The sequence below is a fragment of the Somniosus microcephalus genome, chromosome 5 (assembly GCF_052327205.1).
Source record: "Somniosus microcephalus isolate GS21.2 chromosome 5, FLI_Smic_1.0, whole genome shotgun sequence".
In the NCBI taxonomy this organism is placed as follows: Eukaryota; Metazoa; Chordata; class Chondrichthyes; order Squaliformes; family Somniosidae; genus Somniosus; species Somniosus microcephalus.
Genome location: NC_140991.1, coordinates 208,340,381 through 208,362,734, shown reverse-complemented (window position 1 = coordinate 208,362,734; position 22,354 = coordinate 208,340,381). Strand labels below are relative to the sequence as shown.

Below are 22,354 nucleotides of genomic sequence, written 5' to 3'. Positions count from 1 at the left end.
GCACACTGTTCAGCACCATTCGAGACTCGTCAGATACTGACGCAGTCCGTGTCCATATGCAGCAAGACCTGGACAACATTCAGACTTGGGCTGACAAGTGGCAAGTAACATTCGCACCACGCAAGTGCCAGGCAATGACCATCTCCAACAAGCGAGACTCTAACCATCTCCGCTTGACATTCAATGGCATTACCATCGCTGAATCCCCCACTATCAACATCCTGGGGTTACCATTGATCAGAAACTGAACTGGACCAGCCATATAAATACTGTGGCTACAAGAGCAGGCCAGAGGCTGGGAATTCTGCGGCGAGTGTCTCACCTCCTGACTCCTCAAAGCCTTTCCACCATCTACAAGGCGCAAGTCAGGAGTGTGATGGAATACTCTCCACTTGCCTGGATGAGTGCAGCTCCAACAACACTCAAGAAGCTCGACACCATTCAGGATAAAGCAGCCCGCTTGATTGGCACTCCATCCACCACCTTCACATCACTCATCACTCCCTCCACCATCTGGTGCACTGTGGCTGCAGTGTGTACCATCTACAAGATGCACTGCAGCAACTCGCCAAAGCTCCTTCAACAGCACCTTCCAAACCCGCGACCCTCTACCACTTAGAAGGACAAGGGCAGCAGACGCATGGGAACATCACCACCTACAAGTTCCCCTCCAAGCCACACACCATCCTGACTTGGACCTGTATCGCCGTTCCTTCACTGTTGCTGGGCCAAAATCCTGGAACTCCCTTCCTAACAGCATTGTGGGTGTACCTACACCATATGGACTGCAGCGGTTCAAGAAGGCAGCTCACCACCACCTTCTCAAGGGCAATTAGGGATGGGCACTAAATGCAGGCCTAGCCAGCGACGCCCACATTTCCATCAATGAATAAAAAAACATGGACTGCAGTGGTTCAAGAAGGCAGCTCACCACCACCTTCTCGAGGGCAACTAGGGGTGGGCAATAAAGGCTGGCCTTGCCAGCGACGCCCACATCCCATAAACAAATTTTTAAAAATGCTGCTAACAAATGAAAATATCACAAATACAGTACATTTAGGTAACTGGAGTTGGTAGTGCAGTGGGTTAGGATGCTGTATTTTAATCTTTCTCTGTACCGCAAATTGAAGCCCAGATTGAAAGTCTCTCTCTCTGCTGCCTGTAGAGATATCCCATGAAATTATTTCGGCCAGTATTAAACCCAGTTCCAGGTGAGGTCAGCTCAAAACTGCGCATTGAGCACTAATTGGCAATCTCATTCATAGATGTCTTGGGAATGACTGGTGTGGAAGAGGAATGCAACAGAGGTTACTGGAAGGGAGTAGCGGGAACTTCATTCCACATTTAATGTGTTCTATACCTGACCTGGGAAAGCCCAGTGCTGGCATTGGCTAGTCTTTGATTTTAGATAACCATTCAGATTTATGATAGAATGAAGAAAAATCTTACGCCAACCTTGAGACAATCTTTGCCTTTCATTTCATCGAACTAACATCGAGGAACAACACTTTGATCAAATGCAAAGTTTGAAAAATCCTGGAAGAAAGGATACTGTTGCTTGTTTGAATCCTGTTTGCATTCATAGTGCAAGCAAAGCAAACAGGACTCAAACTCCACATCAAGAAGGTAGTTCACTGCAGGTCACTGTGGGTGATTCTCAAATCACAGTACTTAAACACTGTCTATTTCTGCCAGAATGGTCACCGCTGTAACAGGCTTCATGTTCGGCCCTTAGCAGTACCTGGGCTATGATGCGCTAGCTGTGGCACAGGCGTGTCGTCCTCGTAGATGTCGAGCGGGTCGCGGGGCCCAGGCCTGCCGTCTGCTAGGGCTGGATATCGGATCGTGGGGGGGGGTGGTAGTGAGTAGTGGGTTACTGCGGCCCCCGAGGGTGCAAGGTCTCTTATGGAGACTGTGTCCTCCCGCCCGTCCGGGTATGCAATGTAAGCATACTGGGGGTTGGCGTGGAGGAGGTCGACCCTCTCGACCAGGGGGTCCGTTTTATGGGTCCTCACGTGCCTTCTCAGTAGGACCGGCCCTGGGGACGTCAGCCATGGCGGTAGCGATGTCCCCGATGTGGACTTCCTTGGGAAGACAAACATTTTCTCATGAGGGGTGGCGTTAGTGGCAGTGCAGAGCAGTGACCGAATAGAGTGGAGCGCATCGGGGAGCACATCCTGCCAGCAGGAGGTTGGAAGGCCCCTAGACTTTAAGGCTAGCAGGGCGGCCTTCCAAACTGTCGCATTTTCTCTTTCCACCTGTCCGTTCCCCCGGGGGTTGTAACTGGTGGTCCCGCTTGTGGCAATACCCCTAGTTAGCAGGTACTGACGGAGTTCGTCGCTCATAAACGATGAGCCCCGGTCCCTATGGATATAGCTGGGGAAACCGAACAGGGTGAAGATGTCGTTCAGACATTTAATGACCGTGGCACTGGTCATGTCCGGGCAGGGGATGGCGAACGGGAAACGGGAGTACTCATCAATAATGTTGAGGAAGTACACATTGCGGTCGAAGGAGGGGAGAGGCCCTTTAAAATCAACGCTCAGGCGCTCGAAGGGGCGAGTGGCTTTTATCAGGTGGGCCCTGTCTGGTCTATAAAAGTGCGGTTTGCACTCAGCGCAGACTTGGCAGTTCCTGGTCATGGTCCTGACCTCCTCAATAGAGTAAGGCAGGTTGCGGGCCTTGATGAAGTGGAAGAACCTGGTGACCCCCGGGTGGCAGAGGTCATTGTGGAGGGCCCACAGTCTATCGATCTGCGCGCTGGCGCAGGTGCCACGCGATAGCGCATCCGGGGGTTCATTGAGCTTCCCGGGCCGGTACAAGATCTCGTAATTGTAGGTGGAAAGTTCGATTCTCCACCTCAAGATCTTGTCATTTTTGATTTTGCCCCTCTGCTTGTTGTTAAACATAAAAGCAACTGAACGCTGGTCAGTGAGCAGGGTAAATCGTTTTCCGGCCAGGTAGTGCCTCCAATGACGCACAGCCTCCACAATCGCCTGGGCCTCCTTCTCAACAGCGGAGTGTCTGGTCTCCGGGCCTTGGAGGGTTCGTGAAAAGAAGGCCACGGGTCTCCCCGCCTGATTGAGGGTAGCGGCCAGGGCAAAGTCGGACGCGTCGCTTTCCACCTGGAAGGGGATGGATTCGTCCACTGCGTGCATGGTGGCTTTGGCAATGTCTTCCTTGATACGGTGGAAGGCTAAGCGGGCCTCTGCCATCAAGGGAAAAGAGGTGGACTTGATCAGCGGACAGGCCTTGTCCGCATAGTAGGGGACCCACTGGGCATAATAGGAGAAAAACCCTAGGCACCTCTTCAGGGCAGTGGGGCAGTGGGAGTTCCATAAGGGGACGCATCCGGTCGGGGTCGGGGCCGATGACTCCGTGTTCCACAACACAGCCAAGGATGGCGAGGCGGTTTGTGCGGAATATGCACTTCTCCTTGTTATATGTCAGGTTCAGGAGTTGGTCGGTGCGGAGGAATTTTTCGAGGTTTGCGTCATGGTCCTGCAAGTCACGGCCACAGATGGTCACATTGTCCAGATATGGGAAAGTGGCCTGCAACGCATTTTGATCTACCATCCGGTCCATCTCCCTTTGGAAGACGGAGATCCCGTTGGTGACGCCAAAGGGAACCCTAAGGAAGTGGTAGAGGCGGCCGTTTGCCTCAAAGGCAGTATACTGGCGGTCCTCAGGGCGGATAGGGAGCTGGTGGTACGCTGATTTCAGGTCAATGGTCGAGAAGACGCGGTACTGCGCGATCTGGTTGACCATATCAGCTGTGCGGGGGAGTGGGTAGGCGTCCAGCAGGGTGTAGCGATTTATTGTCTGGCTGTAGTCGATGACCAGGCGCTGCTTCTCGCCGGTCTTAACGACCACAGCCTGGGCTCGCCAGGGGCTGGTGCTGCCCTCAATAATCCCTTCCTTCAGGAGCCGCTCCACTTCGGTTTTAATGAAAACCCTGTCCCCGGCACTGTATCGCCTGCTCTTTGTGGCGATGGGCTTACAGTCGGGGGTGAGGTTAGCAAACAGTGGGGGGGGGGGGTGACTCTGAGTGTGGGGAGGTTGCACCTGGTGCGCGGCGGGCAATTTGGGAGCTGCTGGCTGCGGACTGTGAGTGGGGGTAGGGGTCCACCGTACGCCATCGTAACACTTTTAAGGTGGCACTGAAAATCTAACCCCAGCAGGACGGCAGCGCAGAGGTCGGGCAGGACCAGAAGTTTAAAATGATCGTACACGGTCCCGTCTACTACGAGTGTCACTACGCATTAGCCGCCGATGTCCGCCGACTGGGACTCGGAGGCCATAGAAATCCGCTGGTGCGCAGGCAGGACTGGGAGAGAGCAACGCCGCACCATGTCGGGGTGGATGAAGCTCTCCGTGCTCCCAGAGTCAAAAAGGCAGATTGTATCGTGGCCATTTACCTTAATGTCCATTGTGGAACTGGCCAGCTGGTGCGGTCTCGCTTGGTCCAGTGTAACGGATGCCAGCGTAGGGGTCGGTGTGTCGCTGCGGGTATCAGATGAGGCGGTGTTGGGGGCCTGCTGCGTTCCAGCTGTCGTCCAAGATGGCGGCGTCCATGATCCCCATGTGGCTGAAGGCGTCCAAAATGGCTGCTGTACCGGTGGTTCGCACATGGCCGGGGAGGCCCAAGATGGCGGCCCGCATGGCCCACACGCGGCGCTGCTGGGGTTCGGGGTGGCTTTGGCCCTGCAGACGTTAGCGTAGTGTCCCTTCTTCCCGCAGCCCGAGCAGATCGTGTTTTTCGCCGGGCAGCGCGCTCTGGGGTGTTTTGCCTGGCCACAGAAGTAGCATTTCTGGCCTTGGGGCACTGCTGTCTGGCCTTGGGACACTGCTGCGGTAGTTGGGCCGTTGCTGGGGTGTGGCTGGGGTGGCACGGTGCTATGAGGCGGTCCTACCGTGTCCCAGGCTGTCATTCCCCGCGGCGTCCACGGTGCAGAGGAGTAGGCATCCATGCCCCGGTAGGCTGCATCCAATGATAGTGCGAGTTCAGAGGCCTTGTTGAGGTCGAGGTCACTCTGCTCCAACAGTCGCTGTCGGGTGTAATTGGATCTGTGGCCCGCTACAAAAGCATCCCGGATAAGTTCCTCTGTGTACACGGCGGCCTTTACATCCTTACAACCACAGGCCCGGCCAAGCACAGACAGTGCCTGAAGGTATTCCACGGTCGATTCCCCAGGTTGTTGTTTACGACTCCCCAGAAGGTGCCTGGCGTACACTTCGTTCACTGGGCGCGTGTACTGGTCCTTGAGGAGCTTGATAGCGTCCGCGTACGAGGTCGCGTCTTGGATGACCGAGTATACTCGGTGGTTCACTTTGGAGGTCAGGACATCCAGTTTGTCCTCGTCCGATTTGATTGCTGCGGAGGCGGTCAGGAATTTTTTGAAACACTTAAGCCAGTGAGTAAACTTGGTGGATGAGTCCGCCTCCCGATGATCTAAGTCCAGGCATGCTGGTGTGAGGATCTTCTCCATTATAAAAATTTTGTTAATAAAATTGATGCGCTATCAATTACTCATAAAAGACTGAGAGTTAAGAGAGTAACTAAAGGCTTTTATTAACAAAAGAATGAAGGTCTGCCTCGAGTGGTCGACCGGTCCAGAAATACAAAGGGCTGGGGAGCAGTCACCTTTATACTAGGACTTGTGGGAGGAGTCAGCCGAGGCATGTCCAGACATGTACACAGTGGAATACAAACAGTGGTTTACCACAGACTAACTGAGGCTTCAGCTTTGATTGACATGGCAGAACATATCAAAGATTTTGCCTCCCTTTTCCATACAAGGAGCAGTCGCAACTAACATTGAACTTTTACAAGTGGAGTGTTTGATGATGAATGGAAGCACGACTGTCTCATTTTTTATCTTTTTATTTCCTAAATTTCTCCTGTTTTTCTTCTGTTTCTGAAGGTATGGACTTTTGCTTGGGTGCGATTCCGTGGGATTGGTGTCACTTCTTTCTTGTAACTCTTCCAAATGGCCACTGTAAACCTAGTTAGTAAGCCACGAGGCTACTCAACAGTGGGTAGCCAAATATCACCAAATTCAATTCTGTCCTCACCAAATGACTGCGCAAGCTTTCTAGCAGGGGTCACTGTATAGGAACATACGAACAATGACGGATAGGTAAAGACCCTCTGGTGTATCGAGCCTGTCCTACATAATTGCGGTACCTTGTATATCACAATATATACACTCCAACCCACCTGAAACCATGTGATCTCCTAGGAGAGGCAAAAAAAGAATAAAACCCAGGCCAAGTTGGGGGAAAAAAATCAGAGAAATTCCTCTCCAGCCCATCTAAGCGATCAAAACTAGTCCAGGAGATCACTCTGGCCCTGAATTCCCTGCAGTACCTACCTTCTGTAAGAGGTGATATCCGCCCCAGCCAGAATTCAGCGAATCAGCATCCACCGCACGTTCCAGAGGTCCACTATTCTCTGGGAAAAGAACCACCTCCTGACATCTAACCTAGATCTGGCCTTACACAACTTAAATTTGTGACCCCTGGTCCTTCCCTAACCTATTTAATTGAAACAAACTGTCAACTGGAACACAGTCTATTCCCTTCATTATCTTATAAACCTCAGTCAGATCACCTCTAAGTCCTAACTCTTTTAGCCTATCTTGATAACTAAGAATCTTTATACTGGGAATTAATTCAGTAGCCCTCCTCTGCACCCTCTCCAAAGCCTCAATATCATCCACATGTGAGGAGACCAAAACTGGACACAGTATTCCAAGTGCGGCCTGACTAAGGCCTAACTGTGGCGACCACACTTAGTACTGCGTACAGTTCTGATCGCCATATTATAAAAAGGATATAGAGGCTCTGGAGAAAGTGCAGAGAAGATTTACAAGGATGATACCAGAAATGTGAGGGTATACATATCAGGAAAGGATGAACAGGCTGGGTCTCTTTTCTCATGAAAAAAGAAGGCTGAGGGGTAACCTAATAGAGTTCTTTAAAATTATGAAAGATTTTGATAGAGTGGATACAGAGAGAATGTTTCCACTTGTGGGGAAGAGCATAACTAGAGGCCATCAATATAAGATAGTCACCAAGAAATCCAATAGGGAATTCAGAAGAAACTTCTTTACCCAAAGAGTGGTGAGAATGTGGAACTCGCTACCACAGGGAGTGGTTGAAGCGAATAGTATAGATGCATTTAAAGGGAGGCTAACCAAGCATATGAGGGAGAAGGGGATAGAGGGTTATTTTGATAGATTTAGATGAGGAAAGAAGGGAGGAGGCTCGAGTGGAGCATAACCACCGACATGGACTGGTTGGGCTGAATGGCCTGTTTCTGTGCCGTATATCTATCCTATGTAAAGATCTTGTACAGGAAACTTTCTGGTATCCGGCATGGACGGGACCGACGTGTTTCCGGTTCATCAACAATTCCGGATAACCGAACGCTATAGCAAAAGATACGGAGCTCAGAGCTCCGTATAAAGCAGCTTCAAAACAATCGGCACAAGTTGCAAGCGTCTCTGTAGCTTAGCAACAGCTTCAGCTACACCCTTGCACAGCAACAAATGGAGTAAAAAAAGTAACCAAAAGTAAAAAAAGTTACCTGAACTGACTCCTGAATTTTGCCGGTGGATAGAGCGTTTCGGTTATTTAGGGGCCGGTTAATCGAAAGTTTCCTGTACAAGGATAGCCCCATAAACATTAAGTCTGTTTCTCTCTCCATAGATGCTGCTTGACCTGCTGAGTATTTCCAGCTTTTTCTGTTTTTTATTTCAGATTTTCAGCATCCGCAGTGTTTTGCTTTTGTGTCACTGTATAACATTTGGAACTGGAAAACCTGGTTGACTACCCCCGCAATCCCCTCTGTCTTGTAGTGCTGAGGTCAATTGTGGTTACCTTAACTAGACACAGGCCAGGGATTGAACTGGGACCTCTCCTGGCCTGTGTAATTCAGTAACACAGATTGGTGCATATATCCTCTAAGTCCTCTGTTTTGAAAAAAATCCAGAAGAGTTTATCCCAGTAAATATAGTTGGCAATGATCTTGAGGTAGAATTTCTGCAGGGACTCGCCCGATTGACCACTATAACTTCACCCGAAGATCCGCAAAAACCTCAAACGTGTAAGCCTTTTCTTCAGGGTTTCGGCTGATCTCCAACCAAAATTACAACCAACGATTGAGAACCCCTGCAGAAATTAATGCCAATGGTTTTCCAAGTTGCTGTTCTGCCCATTCATTTCTAGAAAAGTCTTGGGTCCAGACAACTGGTTATTAAGGCTTCAAAACAGATGTTGAAATTTTTGAGTCTAAGTCTGATGAGATGTATGTATCAGGCAGATTTCTTCTGACAAATTAGATATAATTATCTTTGTTAATCCTGCTGTGACCATTTGTTCCATTGTGGGCATGATGGACCTTATTGGGTTTTGGGTGAACAGGGGCCAGTTCTTTAGATGAAGACTTTCCTTTAAAGCAACAACAACAACTAGTATTTATATAGCGTCTTTAACGTAGTAAAACATCCCAAGGCGCTTCACAGGAGTATTATAAGACCAAACAATTTGACACCGAGCCACATAAGGAGAAATTAGGGCAGGTGACCAAAAGCTTGGTCAAAGAGGTAGGTTTTAAGAAGCGTCTTAAAAGAGGAAAGAGAGGCGGAGAGGTTCAGGCAGAAAATTCCAAAGCTTAGGGCCTAGGCAACAGAAGGCACGGCCACCAAAGGTTGAGCGATTATAATCAGGGATGCTCAAAAGGGCAGAATTAGAGGAGTGCAGATATCTCAGGGGGTGGGGGGGGGGGGGGGCTGGAGGAGATTACAGAGATAGGGACAGGCGAGGCCATCGATGGATTTGAAACCAGAATGAGAATTTTGAAATTGAGGCATTGCTTATCCGGGAGCCAATATAGGTTAGCGAGCACGGGTGATGGGTGAACAGGACTTGGTGCAAGTTAGAACACGGGCAGCCGAGTTTTGGATGACCTCAAGTTTACGTAGGGTAGAACGTGGGAGGCCAGCCTGGAGTGCATTGGAATAGCCAAGTCTAGAGGTAACAAAGGCATGGATGAGGGTTTCAGCAGCGGATGAGCTGAGTCAAGGGCGGAGGCGGGCGATGTTACGGAGGTGGGAATAGGCGGTCTTAGTTATGCGGTCGGAATGTGGTATATGTGGTCAGAAGCTCATTTCAGGGTCAAATATGACACCAAGGTTGCAAACTGTGGTTCAGCCTCAGGCAGATGTTAGGGAGAGGGATGGAGTCAGTGGCTAGGGAATGGAGTTTGTGGCAGGGATGGAAAAATAATGGCTTCGGTCTTCCCAGTATTTAATTGGAGAAAATTTTTGCTCATCCAGAACTGGAGATCGGTCAAGCAGTCTGATAATTTAGAGACCGTGGAGGGGTCAAGAGAATTTGTGGTGAGGTGGAGCTGGGTGTTGTCAGCGTACATGTGGAAACTGACGCTGTGTTTTTGGATGATGTCGCCAAGGGGCAGCATGTAGATGAGAAATAGGAGGGGGCCAAGGATAGATCCTTGGGGGACACCAGAGGTAACAGAGCGGGAAGAGAAGCAATTGCAGATGATTCTCTTGCTACGATTAGATAGATAAGAATGGAACCAGGCAAGTGCAGTCCCACCCAGCTGGACGACGATGGAGAGGCGTTGTGCTTGGATTCAAAAGACACAGGCAGGGTTGCCAAAGGGTGTTCCCACTACATTACCCATGCCTTGAGTGATTGTATCCATTAAACTCATAGGAATAAAAAATTCCAGAGCGCTGGAAACCTGCTGTGCCACTGCGGGCCGCAGTTAATGGCCACCAAAATTAATAGCGCTGGCAGCACCGGTATATTGGTGTTGCTTGCTAATTAACATTAGCGCAGCGCTAAACTTACTGTGTAGGGTCGGTATTCGAGCGGTAGTCTCAGCAGGAGGCCCAATGTAGCGTCTCTGGAGCAAGAACAACTTTCTCTTAAAGCAAGGCTGTCATTTGAGAAAGCATGTTGGTCCCTTAAAGGGGAATGCCTTCTAAAATGAAAAAAACATTATTTAAAAATAGGCAGTTTTTAGCCTTCTGAAAAACAAATTTACTGCCTTCTGGAAAAAAAATCGAAAATAATTCCCAAATGGCAGTCTTCAGACCTTAAAGTTGAATTGCCTTCCGCACCTAATAAAATTGTGAAAAGTGCTTCAGCACCAACACAAATGGCTCAGCAAGCCTGGAAAGGGGCATGCAAGATTTCACATGCAGCACTCCAGCTTTGTGCAGGGGGTTAACACTGCAAGAGAGGTCCTCTACCTGCAGGGGTCAGTAGGCCCTCCAGAAAGAACGATGTGGGACCAGATCACCGAGGCCGTCACTGCCAGCAGTGTCGCTCCCACGACCTGGCTCTAGTTCCCAAAGAAGCTTCATGACCTCAGACCAATGGTCAAGGTCAGTGAATGCATCTTCAAAACCCGTCTCCTACCAGCTGCACCACCAGCCTCACACACTTCTCAATGCACAACCTCCCCCCTCCCACCCCCCCCCCTCCCCGCTTCCCCCATTCACCTACCAACAATCTGTACCAAACAAGAGGCACATCTCCCATTCCTAGCTTCAACTCACTGCCTTGGAGGAGACGGTGCTGGCCATTCTTGGTAGGGGCATGGCTGAGCCCTTGGCCAGCAGCAGGGCTGAAAGTATACAAGGTGCTGGTATCCTCATTCTCGCATGCACCACTTGCTTTCCCACCCTCCCCTCACCACAACTCCACCATTGTGCCTTCGTCATTTCACACACCCAAGAAATCCAGCCTGCCCAGCCAGTGGGTGACCAAGAAGAGGGAGAGGAAAGTGAAGAATAAGAAACACGGTCACTCCGTTTCGCACTCCCAGCCACCAGCTACTCGAGGTCGATCTGCAAGGCCATTTGCAGTGTCCCCCACTGAAAGTCAGCAGCCTTCCACCAGCCATGATGCAGCCACTGGGGTAGCACTATGTGACATCACTAGGATAGGCAAAGGCAGACGCAAGACAGTCACTTAAGGGAATGCTTAAGGGTGATTAGTTGATTTCTTGATGTCATATTGGATGGATAGATGTATAAAGTTGGACTGGAACGGTTGCTTTGTGGTGGCTTTTATTTCAGCATTGTGGCCAAGAGGACGCTGTGATAGTCAGTAACAGAGAGGGGAAGGTAAGGTGTGGGACATACATTGAAAGGGGAATTGGGGTTATGGTCACTGGTACTGCAGGCGGATGATTGGATCCCGGATATCCCGGCCAGAAAGGAGCTGTCTGGGTTGCTTCCTCCTCTTCTGTGTCTTCCTCTTCCCCCGCGAGTGGATGCTGTAAATCCGAATTAAAAGCAGCAAATGCTGGAAATACTCAGCAGGTCAGGCAGCATCTAGACCTGAGACGTGAACTCTGTTTCTCTCTCTACGGATGCTGCCTGACCTGCTGAGTATTTTCAGTCTTCTCAGAGGCCTTCCTTTACCATCCGAGGCCGTGCAAGCATCCAGCTGCACTCCCTGCACACTTTAAAAACTTTTAACATGTATTGCACCAAGCTGCTACCTGTATAAAATATTTTTTAAAAGTCCAAAAGCTTAAATGCAAACTTACCTGAAAGATGTGTGTGTCCCTTTAAAAAGCACTGACCGCATCTCTATAGGTTTGCTGCACGCTTGCATTTCAGGGCAAGCTTAGGACTCAGCGCAAAGGTCCAAGTTCGTAGAGCGTGGCGTCAAGTCGGCGTTGCATGACGACTGACGTCACGCTTTCCAGATTTGCATGTCTATGGCCCTCACCAGAATGGCAGCCGTCGAGTCACGCGCCAGAGGCGGGCGCAAGTGTGGTGACCACCACTTTTTTCACGAATCTGCCAGTAACAGATGGCGGTAAGTAGCCGAATTTTTCCCCCATAGACTTGACACTAGAAGATTGGATCTAATGTTAGGTAGATGAATGGGATCTTGTGCTATATGATTGAGGGGAGCGGGGAGACAATACTTTTAGAAAGTTATTTCTGTTTTTAGAACAGAGGAATAACTTTCTCAGGCGTCAATAAGTATTATAAGATATTTTTGTCTTTAGCAGTAAAGCAGCTACTCAGTTAGCTAGTTTTTTGAAACTCCCTTCTATCTGCTGAAAGTATATCCGTCCCATTTCCTGATGAGCGAAAATCTGCTCTACATTGGTGTAATAGTGTTGTGTAAACACATTGTGAATCAATTATGACCATTAATGTATGTTGAAATAACAAATTTAGCTAGAGCACAAAATGGGAGATGAAACTCAAATGTACTTTCTACTGACAATATCTTTTGTCCATTATTTTCCCTCAGGAAGAGAATGACAGAAGTCATGCTTTTGCTGAAGAATTGGCTCATACGCAGCAAAAATTGAATCAGCAATTAAAAATAAACAATGATCTGAAACAAGAAGCTGGAGAGGACATTCAGTATAAGGTAAGAACATTCAGCAATATTTAAATTATAAAAATAATAATGGGTTGGTGTTCGTTGGCATACTTGTCCTTCAATTTTGTTAATTGGAAAATAAATGTTTAAAAAGTACTCTCAATTTCAATAAAATAAAATATTTCTCCCCATTGAAATCTTGTTTGGGACCACAAATCTGCAAAAGTGCAGGAATAGAAATAGAAAAATAAATACGTTAAATTGGATGAAATCTTTTTGCACTAAAAAGATAAAAAGGTGTAAAATCTTTAAAAAGGACTAAAACTTACAGAGAAATCTTTCTCTGTTGAGCAAAAATGAAATCTTTCAGGAAGTTTGCGACAAATAGATCAGTAGTCAGTACTGTCTTTTGACCTTAGTCAAACTTGGTAAAGCTGAAAAAGCAAACCCTTTGAGCCAAATTCAGTTAAAATTTATATTCTTTTTTCAAATGGTGATGTTGTGTGAGTAAGAAACATAGAAAAAAATGCTAATTTTTCAATTATGAATAAATATTCTAGTAAGCAAAAATAATTAAGCAATCTTTGGAACCATGCAAGAGGGATAAAAAAAGTTCAGAAAATCAGATTGAAATGTAATATAATGCAGAAAGAATCAAAAGAAAATCTCTGGCTAGTTGTGGCATAACAGCCTGAAAAACGGCACTACAAAAATCACCTCCCTTCAGATCAGTCATTTGGACTTCCTGAAAAGCTTCCTATGTAAGCAACTTTTCCATCTGGAATGGCACTCAGCCTGAAGGAATACAGAGCAGCTAAGATAAAAACTCACGCTTCTGAGCAAGGAAGAAACAATAATCATCATCCATGTTCAATCACAGCAAAACCTACCTTCTACTCTTTCTGACTAAAACCAACCATGCAGAGGAAGCAGTTGCAATCCATCCCACTGAGACACAATAAGTAAAACAACCCTCCACCGTCCATTGTTGAGGCCAAATTGCCAACTTCCTCTTCCTCCACCTGCCCTAAACTGATTGAATACTGGGCCCTCCTCCTCCTCCAAGCCTCCGCCTTTCTGCAGAGTCAACACGAATTTAAGAAAGGGAAATCGTGTTTGACAAATATGTTAAGAGTTTTTTGAGGATGTAACTAGCAGGGTAGATAAGGGGAAACCAGTGGGTGTAGTGTAGTTGGATTTTCAGAAAGCATTCGATAAGATGCCACACAAGAGGTTATTACACAGAATTAGGGCTCATGGAATTGGGGGTAATATATTAGCATGGCTAGAGGATTGTTCAATAGAGAGAAAACAGAGAGGAGGAATAAATGGGTCATTTTTGGGTTGGCAGGCTGTAATTAATGGGGTACCGCAAGGATCATTGCTTGGGCCTCAGCTATTTACAATCTATATCAATGACTTAGATGAGAGGACCGAGTGTAATGTATCCAAGTTTGCTAATGACATAAAGCTACGTGGGAAAGTAAGTTGTAAGGAGGCTGCAAAGAGATATAGTCAAGTTAAGTGAGTGAGCAATAACATGGCAGATGGAATATAAAGTGGAGAAATGTGAAGTTATCCACTTTGGTAGGAAAAATAGAAAAGCAGATTTTTTTTTTTAATGGTAAGGGACTGGGAAATATTGGCATTCAGAGGGACCTAGGTGTCCTTGTACAGGAATCACTGAAAGTTAACATGCATATAACAAGCAATTAGGAAAGCAAATAGTATGCTAAACACCAAAAGCACCAATGGATACAGAAAAAGCTCTAGTTTTTTTTCCCACTTCCAGTTGAGAATGGTGATAGACAACCAGACAGTTAATAGGGGCAGGAGATTCCATGAACATCCCCAGCCTAAACCATGGTGGAGCACAGCCGTGAGTGCAAGAAACAGACTGATGTGTTTGCAGGTGTCTTCAGCCAGAAGTGCCAAGTGGACAATCTCACTTGACCTCTTCCAGGGGGCTCCACCATCATAGATGCCAGTGTCTAGCTTTTTTGGTTTGTGCCATGTGACAGTAAGCAGCAGCTGAATGCACTGGGCACAGCAAAGGCTATGGGCCCTGACAGCATCCTGGCTGTACCACCAGAAGTAGTTCTCCCCTAGACAAACTGTTCCAGTGCAGCTATGACATTGCATCTCACTGATGATGTGGAAGATTGCCCAGGTATGTCCTATTCATCAAAAACAAGATAAATCTAGCCTAGACAGTTACACCTAATCTACCTCCTCTTAATCATTAGTAAAGTGATGGAAAGAATCATCAATAGTGCCACGAAGTGACATCTGCTCATCAATAACCTGCTCACCAGTGCTCAGTTTGTGTTCTGCCAGATCCATGAGGCTCCAAACCTCATCCCAACCATGATCCCGACATAGATGCAAGAGCTGAATGGCAGAAGAGAGATGACAGTAGCTGGCCATGTTACCAAGGCAGTACTTGACCAAGTATAGCATGAAAGAGCTGTAGCAAAACTGAGATCAATGGGGGTTAAAGGGAAAACCTTCCAGTGACTGATGTTGTACCTAACGGACAAAAATGGTTGTGGTTACCCGAGGACAATCATCATAACCCCAGGATATGGCTGCAGGAGTTCCTTTGGGAAACGTCCTTGGTCCAACCATCTTCAGCTGTTTCAGTAATGACCTTTCATTCATCACGAGGCCAAGGATGGGGCTGTTGCTGACAATTCCACAGTGTTTAGCTCCATTCATGATTCCTCTGATAATGAAGCAGCCCATGCAGGATTGGAAAACAACCAGAACTAACAAGTGGCAGGTAACATTTGTGCTACACAAGTGCCAGTAATGACCATCTTCAGCAAGAGAAAGCCCAGCCATCTCTTCCTGACCCTTGACGTCACCACCATCACTGAGTCCCCGTGTTGCCAATTAACATGTTGAGGGTTACTATTAGGGATGCTAATCCTGGATTGTGCCGGAGTCTTGTGGAATTAAAGTTTCATTGCTCCGAGCAACCCAGGAGAAAATGAAAGTGGATTTTTTTCATTTTCTTTGAACATTTTTGTTAGTTATAAAAATATTGAAGATGTGGAAAAAAGCTGTTAGCCAGTAATCATCCAGTCTGTCCGCTTTCCAATTGACATGGGAAGGTGGTGCGCTGCAAGGATACATGTCAGGCAACCGATGGCAGGATCACAGGAACTGGATGGATGGAGGTGGGAGGTCATGTGATGAAACCTCCTGGAATATATCCAACCAGAGTTGGCAACCCTAGTCACCACACTGACCAGAAGCTTAACTGGGCCAGCCGTATCAACAGTGTGACTAAAGGAGCAGGGCAGAGGCTGAATACCTGTGATAAGGGGCCCACCTCCTGACCTTTCAAATCCTCTCCACCATCTATAAGGCTCAAGTTAGGAGTATGTTGGAATACTCACCACTTGCCTGGTTTAGTTCAGCCACAATAACACTAAAGAAGCTTGATACCGTCCAGGGTGCGGTGTTCTGCTTCATTGACCCCGATGTCACTGGACTCGATATTTACCAGCTCTACCACTGGTTCACTGTGACTGCAGTGTGTACAATCTACAAGCTGCACTGCAGCAACGCACAAACAGTTCTTCCCTCCCCTGTGACTTCGACCACCAAGAAGGACAAGGGCAGCCAGTCATGGGAGCGATCAACTCCAAGTTGCTCACCATCCTGACTTGGACCGTTCCTTCATTGTCAAAGGATCACTATCCTGAAATTCTCTTCATACCACTGTGGGAGAACCATCAACGTGAGGATTACAGTGGTTCAAGGAAAAGGTCCATCACCTTGGGAACTAGGGGTGAGGAATAAATGCGACTTGGCAGCATTGTCTACATTTCTAGAATAAAAGAGATTATTTCAACAGGAAACTAACTGAATATACATTGGGAGCGGCTAAATATAGTAAAGGTATAATGTACATAACTGCTTTATGATCCAGTGTGTTGGGGAAGCCACAAGAGGCAATGACCTTGCAATAATCACAAGTAGATGATGCAGATAAAATACAGAGAACTGAAGTTGTAGTACCTTCGGCATGAGTTATTGGGCCACAATTTGCTGTAGGAGTGAAGCTAATGGCGTCTGCCATTAGTTAGACTTGCATGTGCATGTTTAGGTTTTTAAAATTTTTTGCTTGACAAATTGTTGAAAGTGCGAGCTGATAACTGGGCATCGATCGAAACTGGGCGTCTGGGACCTGAGTGAACAAGGCAAGCAACTGTGTATTTCCTTAACCAATCATTGAAGGTTTGTGAAATTAACAGTGCAAGGACTGAGAAGGAAATGTAAATTAGAGTGGGTGAATTCAATGTCAAGTCAAGTACAAAAAGGTAAAGAAAGAGAGAGAAAGAAAGATTGGATTAAGACAAAAAAGAGACACAGGAGAAGTTTTTATCCATTTTAAATTTAACATTTTTAAAATATCCAACAAATAAACCTGAAGGAATGAGACTCCACATTTGTAATTGTTAACTTTCAGTGCCAGAGAGGTTGACTGGCAGTAATTAATACTTATCATCATGTTGATAAACGGGTACTTAGACTGAAATGGACAAGACTTAACTTTTTGTGGTGAGTTTAATTTGTATCTACTGTGCAAGAACTTCACACTGTTCAATGCATTTCAATGGTGAGGCAGACAGTGAGATGCCATTTTCACAAAACTAACAGCGGAGTGGCACATCTCAGCCAGCAACGTTTGGATTTCCACATTTAACCTTGTATCTGCTTTCGCCTGAATTTGATGTAGTATTTGCGCATAAATGATGAAGAGCGCCATTAGCCTTGCTGTTATTTTGACAGCAAATTATGGGCCAATAAGTTCGATGGGAACTTCTAGACATCAGACCTAAATTTTCCTTTTATCAGATTGAACCTGTATTCCCCCCCCCCGCCCCCCCAGTCTAACTAGCAGGGTGGATAAGGGGATGTAGTGTATTTGGATTTTCAAAAAGCATTCGATAAGGTGTCACATAAGAGGTTATTACACAAGATTAGTGCTTGTGGGATTGGGGGTAATATACTAGCATGGATTGAGGATTGGTTAACGAACAGAAAGTAGGAATAAAAAGGTCATTTTCGAGTTGGCTGTTTTGTGGCTAGTGGGGTACCGCAAGGATCATTGCTTGGGTCTCCGCGATTTACAATCTATATCAATGACTTAGATGAGGGGACCAAGTGTAATGTATCGAAGTTTGCTGACGATACAAAGTTAGGTGAGAAAGTAATCTGTGAGGAGGACGCAAGGAGGCTGCAAAAAGATTTGGACAGGATGAGTGAGTGGGCAAGGACGTGGCAGATGGAATATAATATGGAGAATTGTGAAGTTACTCACTTTGGTAGGAAAAATAGAAAAGCAGAATTTTTTTTTTTTTTTAATGGTGAGACTGAGAAATGTTGATATTCAGAGGGACCTGGGTGTCCTTGTACACGAATCACTGAATGTTAACATGCAGGTACAGCAAGCAATTAGACAAGCAAATGGTTGGTTAGCCTTTATTACAAAGGGATTAGAGTATAAGAGTAAAGAAGTCTTACTATACAATTATACAGGGCATTGGTGAGACCACTCCTGGAGTATTGTGTACAGTTTTGGTCTCCTTACCTAAGGAAAGATATACTTGCCCTAGAGGGTGTGCAGCATAGGTTCACTGACTGATTCCTGGAATGAAGGGATTTTCCTATGAGGAGAGATTGAGTAGACTATTCTCTAGAGTTTAGAAGAATGAGAGGTGATCTCATTGAAATGTATAAAATTCTTAAAGGGCTTAACAGGATAGAATCTGGGGGAACTTTTCCCCTAGCTGGGGAGTCTAGAACTAGGGGTCACAGTCTCAGAATAAGGAGTCAGCCATTTAGGACTGAGATGAGGAGAAATTTCTTCACTCAAATGGTTGTGAATCTTTGGAATTCTCTACCCCAGAGAGCTGTGGATGCTCAGTCGTTGAATATATTCAAGGTAGAGATCGATAGATTTTTGGAAACTAAAGGAATCACGGGATATGGGGATAGTGCAGGAAGTTAGAGTTGAGGTAGAAGATCAGCCATGATTTTGTTGAATGGTGGAGCAGGCTTGAAGGGCCAAATGGCCTACTCCAGCTCCTATTTCTTGTGTTCTTATGTAGAACGGACATCTGAGTAGTTTAGGGCAGTAGACGCAAATATCCTGAAATCATTTAAAAAAACAGTTTTATACAGTGCACTGTAGGTTCTTTCAGAGTAGGTACACTCTGGGTGGGCCAAATGACTTTCCTCATCTGTAACTATTTTGTGGTCCCTCAGTGAATGCAATCCTGGAGCAGTTGTTCATTTTGTACAGTCACAAGTAATCATGTCCTGTTACTACAAAATTGAATTCAAAATGTGTTTTTATATATATATTTTTTTACATGTTCTTTGGCTATTTAAATGCATACACAACTGACTAGGTATTTCACGAAGCATGGTGAATGTGGACTAACAGGAACATCCCTGTCATAGTCAAAATATTCCCTAATCCAATTACTTTTATTATACAAACACCGCAAAATTCTTGGCTGCCTATCCATTAAGTACATAATTCAAGATTAAAAGTGAAAACAAATATTGTGGTACAAGAAAAGTTTGGTGTAAACTTGCATAATTAAAGAGAAATGTCAGATTTAAGTTGGAACAATCTTCTGGGAATGTGTTTTTTTTAAAAGCCTGATCTGGGATTGTTTGGGGGATCTGTGCAAGTTCTTGTTCCTTTTGACATTGTGACTAATTTGTATGCAATCAAGGAACAGATCATTGAGCAAATTAAAGTTCTCCAGCAAACATTTTAAACTGAGTCACAATAATATGCATGGAATTCAGCCAGTTTTGAAATGGAGTTTTTGCCGAGTTCCAGCAATCAAAGTACAGTACAACTTTTGGCCAGCATCATCTAAACAAATCTGGTTATTTGAGACCACTTCTAAAGAGGATCGTTCACAAAACTGGACAGGGAGTGGAGGAGAGAAAATTTCTGAGTATTTGAAAGACAACCATCCAGGAAATTAAACCGGGTATTAGATCACTAGGAGGAATTATTGGGACATTCCCAAAAGGGATGCAAGTAAATATTTGAATGATCATGAGCGTATTTTAAGCAATATAAATTGGAAGCCATAATCCATTAAGAACAGCAAAAATGCAATGAAATAAAAATGCTATCATTTATTTTGAATCTGGTGCATATAGATAGGCATTTATTGAAATTGCCAAGTATTATTCACTTATCTTCCCAAAAAGGAAGTACAAGTTGCTAATTTCTGTAGTATACTGTTAAAAATGTTTCATTTGAGCTGTAGATGTATAATCTAGCTCCTAGAGCTTTCAGATTCAAAATAACTTAATTATCATTAACTTAAGAATTGTCCTACTTCAAGTGGATGGATTCAATTTAAATCTCCATATTCATTTGTAATATTTTTCTTACTTTAATTGCCCTAAACTCATTAGTTGGTATTTTACATTCAAGCCACAGGGCTTTTCTGAAAAGTTGGCCTTCAGCTAAGTTTTTATTTATGTACTTAGTCTGAAAATGATTTTGTGGTTGTGAATTACCTGGTTATAGCATAGCTCCTCTCATAGCTTAGCAGGTAAATGCACTGTGTGGTGTGATGTGATCCCGAGCACTACTAGCCAGGAAGCCTCAAGTTCTTTGAAAAAAGACTATTTCCCAAGTATTGTAGAAGTAAAACCTTTAAAGGGGGTAAAGTAACTCCTTGTGAACTTTGGAAAGAATTTTGAATTGTTGTGCTATCTAGTATTAACCTAATTTTAGCTGTGTTTGCTATGTTTCTGTATGCTTGTAAAATTATAAATAAAACCATAATTGTTTTGGCCTAATGTGTGGTGTACTCCAACTATTGATCTAATGGAAATGTAGCACAAACCATCATAAATTTCAGTGTACATTGGAGTACTTTTTAACCCTGGATCATACAAAAAACAGTTTGCAGTGTGCACAGTAACTGCTGTGTAACAGCTAAAAGAGAAAATGGTTCTTTTTTGGAAAAAAATAATTAAAATCAGCTACAAGGCATTTTACAAAGGCGTATTTTTAAAAAAAAACCAAGAGCAAGCAAAGTAATCCCCAAAATGCATAAGGGAGTTTTGTAAGTAATAAATTCCACATTTAACACCAAGCTACCTAGTATTCTGTTTATACCAGAAGTGCATTATATACCAGATCAATTTTCTCTTGCTTTCACAGAGATTGTATACTTTTTCCCCAAATGAAGCTTTAGAAAAACACAGCCTATGTATATTTTTATAATTTTTCTTGACATTAATTTTAAAGCTCTAACTTACTCACTTCTTTCCACTCAAGTCCAAATTTAATTATGGTATTTATTTCAAGGATAAACTCCCATTTTGTCCTCTAACTGTGGCTGAGAGGGCAGGTGACAGTTGCTGCTCTAAACAGGCTGATGGATGCACAACTGTGGTTTGGGGAAGGATCGTACCTCTCGTGTATGTGTGTGCATGTGTTTTAATATTTTTTACTATCCTCCCTGTAAGGAAAGTTCTATCATAGGGAGGTGAGATGTAAAATATTAACCAAAATTGGAAACCCACCAGTTTGGGGAACCAAACGTGCATGTTACTACTTGCTATTTTCTTGATATTTAATCAGTCTTGAGAATGGAATATTGCCACTACCCGCCAATAATCAAGATGCATTCCTTGCTTCAGTTGTCTCTTGAACTGGCAGTTTAATATGTTTTATATTTACACTGTTGCAAATACTAAAATTTAGACTAGACAATGCTTATATTACAATATTTCAAGCATTAACTGAGGCAGTTGGAAACAAATCAAGAAGGAAATTAATCCCAATCCATATATCTGAATGTATTGTGCAAATGAATGCCATTGCATGAATAACAAAGCTATTGGTCATCAGTATCTTCCTCCAACCCGTCATTCCCTGCATAAATGGTATTTATAAATCCAGAATAATCTGCCTGGGTTGAGAGAGTTTTTACGGTGTATAAAATTCTGGTTAACAGGTGCCAACCTCAATCATCATGTAAGGGAAGAGATTGAGAAAAAATTAGTCTTCAGTTTTTTAATGTCCATTATTATTACAACAACAGCAGCTTGCATTTATATAGTACCTTTTAGTGGAGAAAAATAAACCAAGGTGCTTCACAAAGGCATAATCGGACAAAACTGAATGCCAAGCCAAAGGAGATACAGGGAGGAGGTGACCAAAAGCTTGGCCATAGAGTATGTTTTAAGGAGGTGGAGGAGTTTAGGAAGGGAATTCAGAGCATGGAGCCTAGATGTCCGAAGACACGGCCACCAAATGATGGAGCAAAGGGAGGATTGATGCACAGAAGGCCAGAGTCAGGGGAACGGAGAGTTTGAGAGAAGTTGTAGGGCTGGAGGAGGTTACAGAGTTAGGGAGGAAGGAGGCCCTGAAGGGTTTTAAACACAATGACAACATTTTAAGTTGGAGGCATTGTAGATCAGCAAGGGGTGATAGGCGAGTGGGACCTGGTGCAGGATAAGATATGGGCAGCAGAGATTTGGGTGGGCTGAAATTTACAGAAGGTGGAGAATGGGAGCCTGGTCATGAGGGCAATGGAATAGTCGAGTATGGAGGCAACAAAGGCATGGTTGATGATTTCAGCAACAGATGGATTGAGGTCGGGGTGATGTTATGGAGGTGAAAGTGGGCAGTCTTTGTGATGGAAAGGATGTTGAATCGGAAGCTTAGCTCAAGGTCGAATAGGATGCCGAAGTTATAAACAGTCTGGCTAAGTCTGAGACAATCTCCAGGGAAGGGGATAGAATCGGTGGCGAGAACAGAGTTTGTTGTGGGGGCTGAAGACGATGGCTTCAATCTTCCTAATTGTGGCTCATCTATTTCTGGATATCGGGCAAGCAGATTGACAACACAGAGGCTGTGGAGGGGTTGAGAGCAGTGTTGGATTGGTAGAGCTGGGTG

The 22,354-nt window shown here is 45.1% G+C and overlaps 1 protein-coding gene across 6 annotated transcripts in view; it reads left to right on the top strand.

The window, feature by feature from the left end:
• tax1bp1b (Tax1 (human T-cell leukemia virus type I) binding protein 1b) overlaps window positions 1–22,354 on the top strand; it is a 188,662-nt gene that overhangs the window by 120,452 nt on the left and 45,856 nt on the right. For all 6 annotated transcript variants that reach the window (XM_085988623.1, XM_085988627.1, XM_085988624.1 and 3 more), the window contains one exon: window positions 12,316–12,438. In XM_085988623.1, coding sequence (XP_085844749.1) covers window positions 12,316–12,438 — 123 coding nt within the window. The remainder of the gene's footprint in view (window positions 1–12,315; window positions 12,439–22,354) is intronic.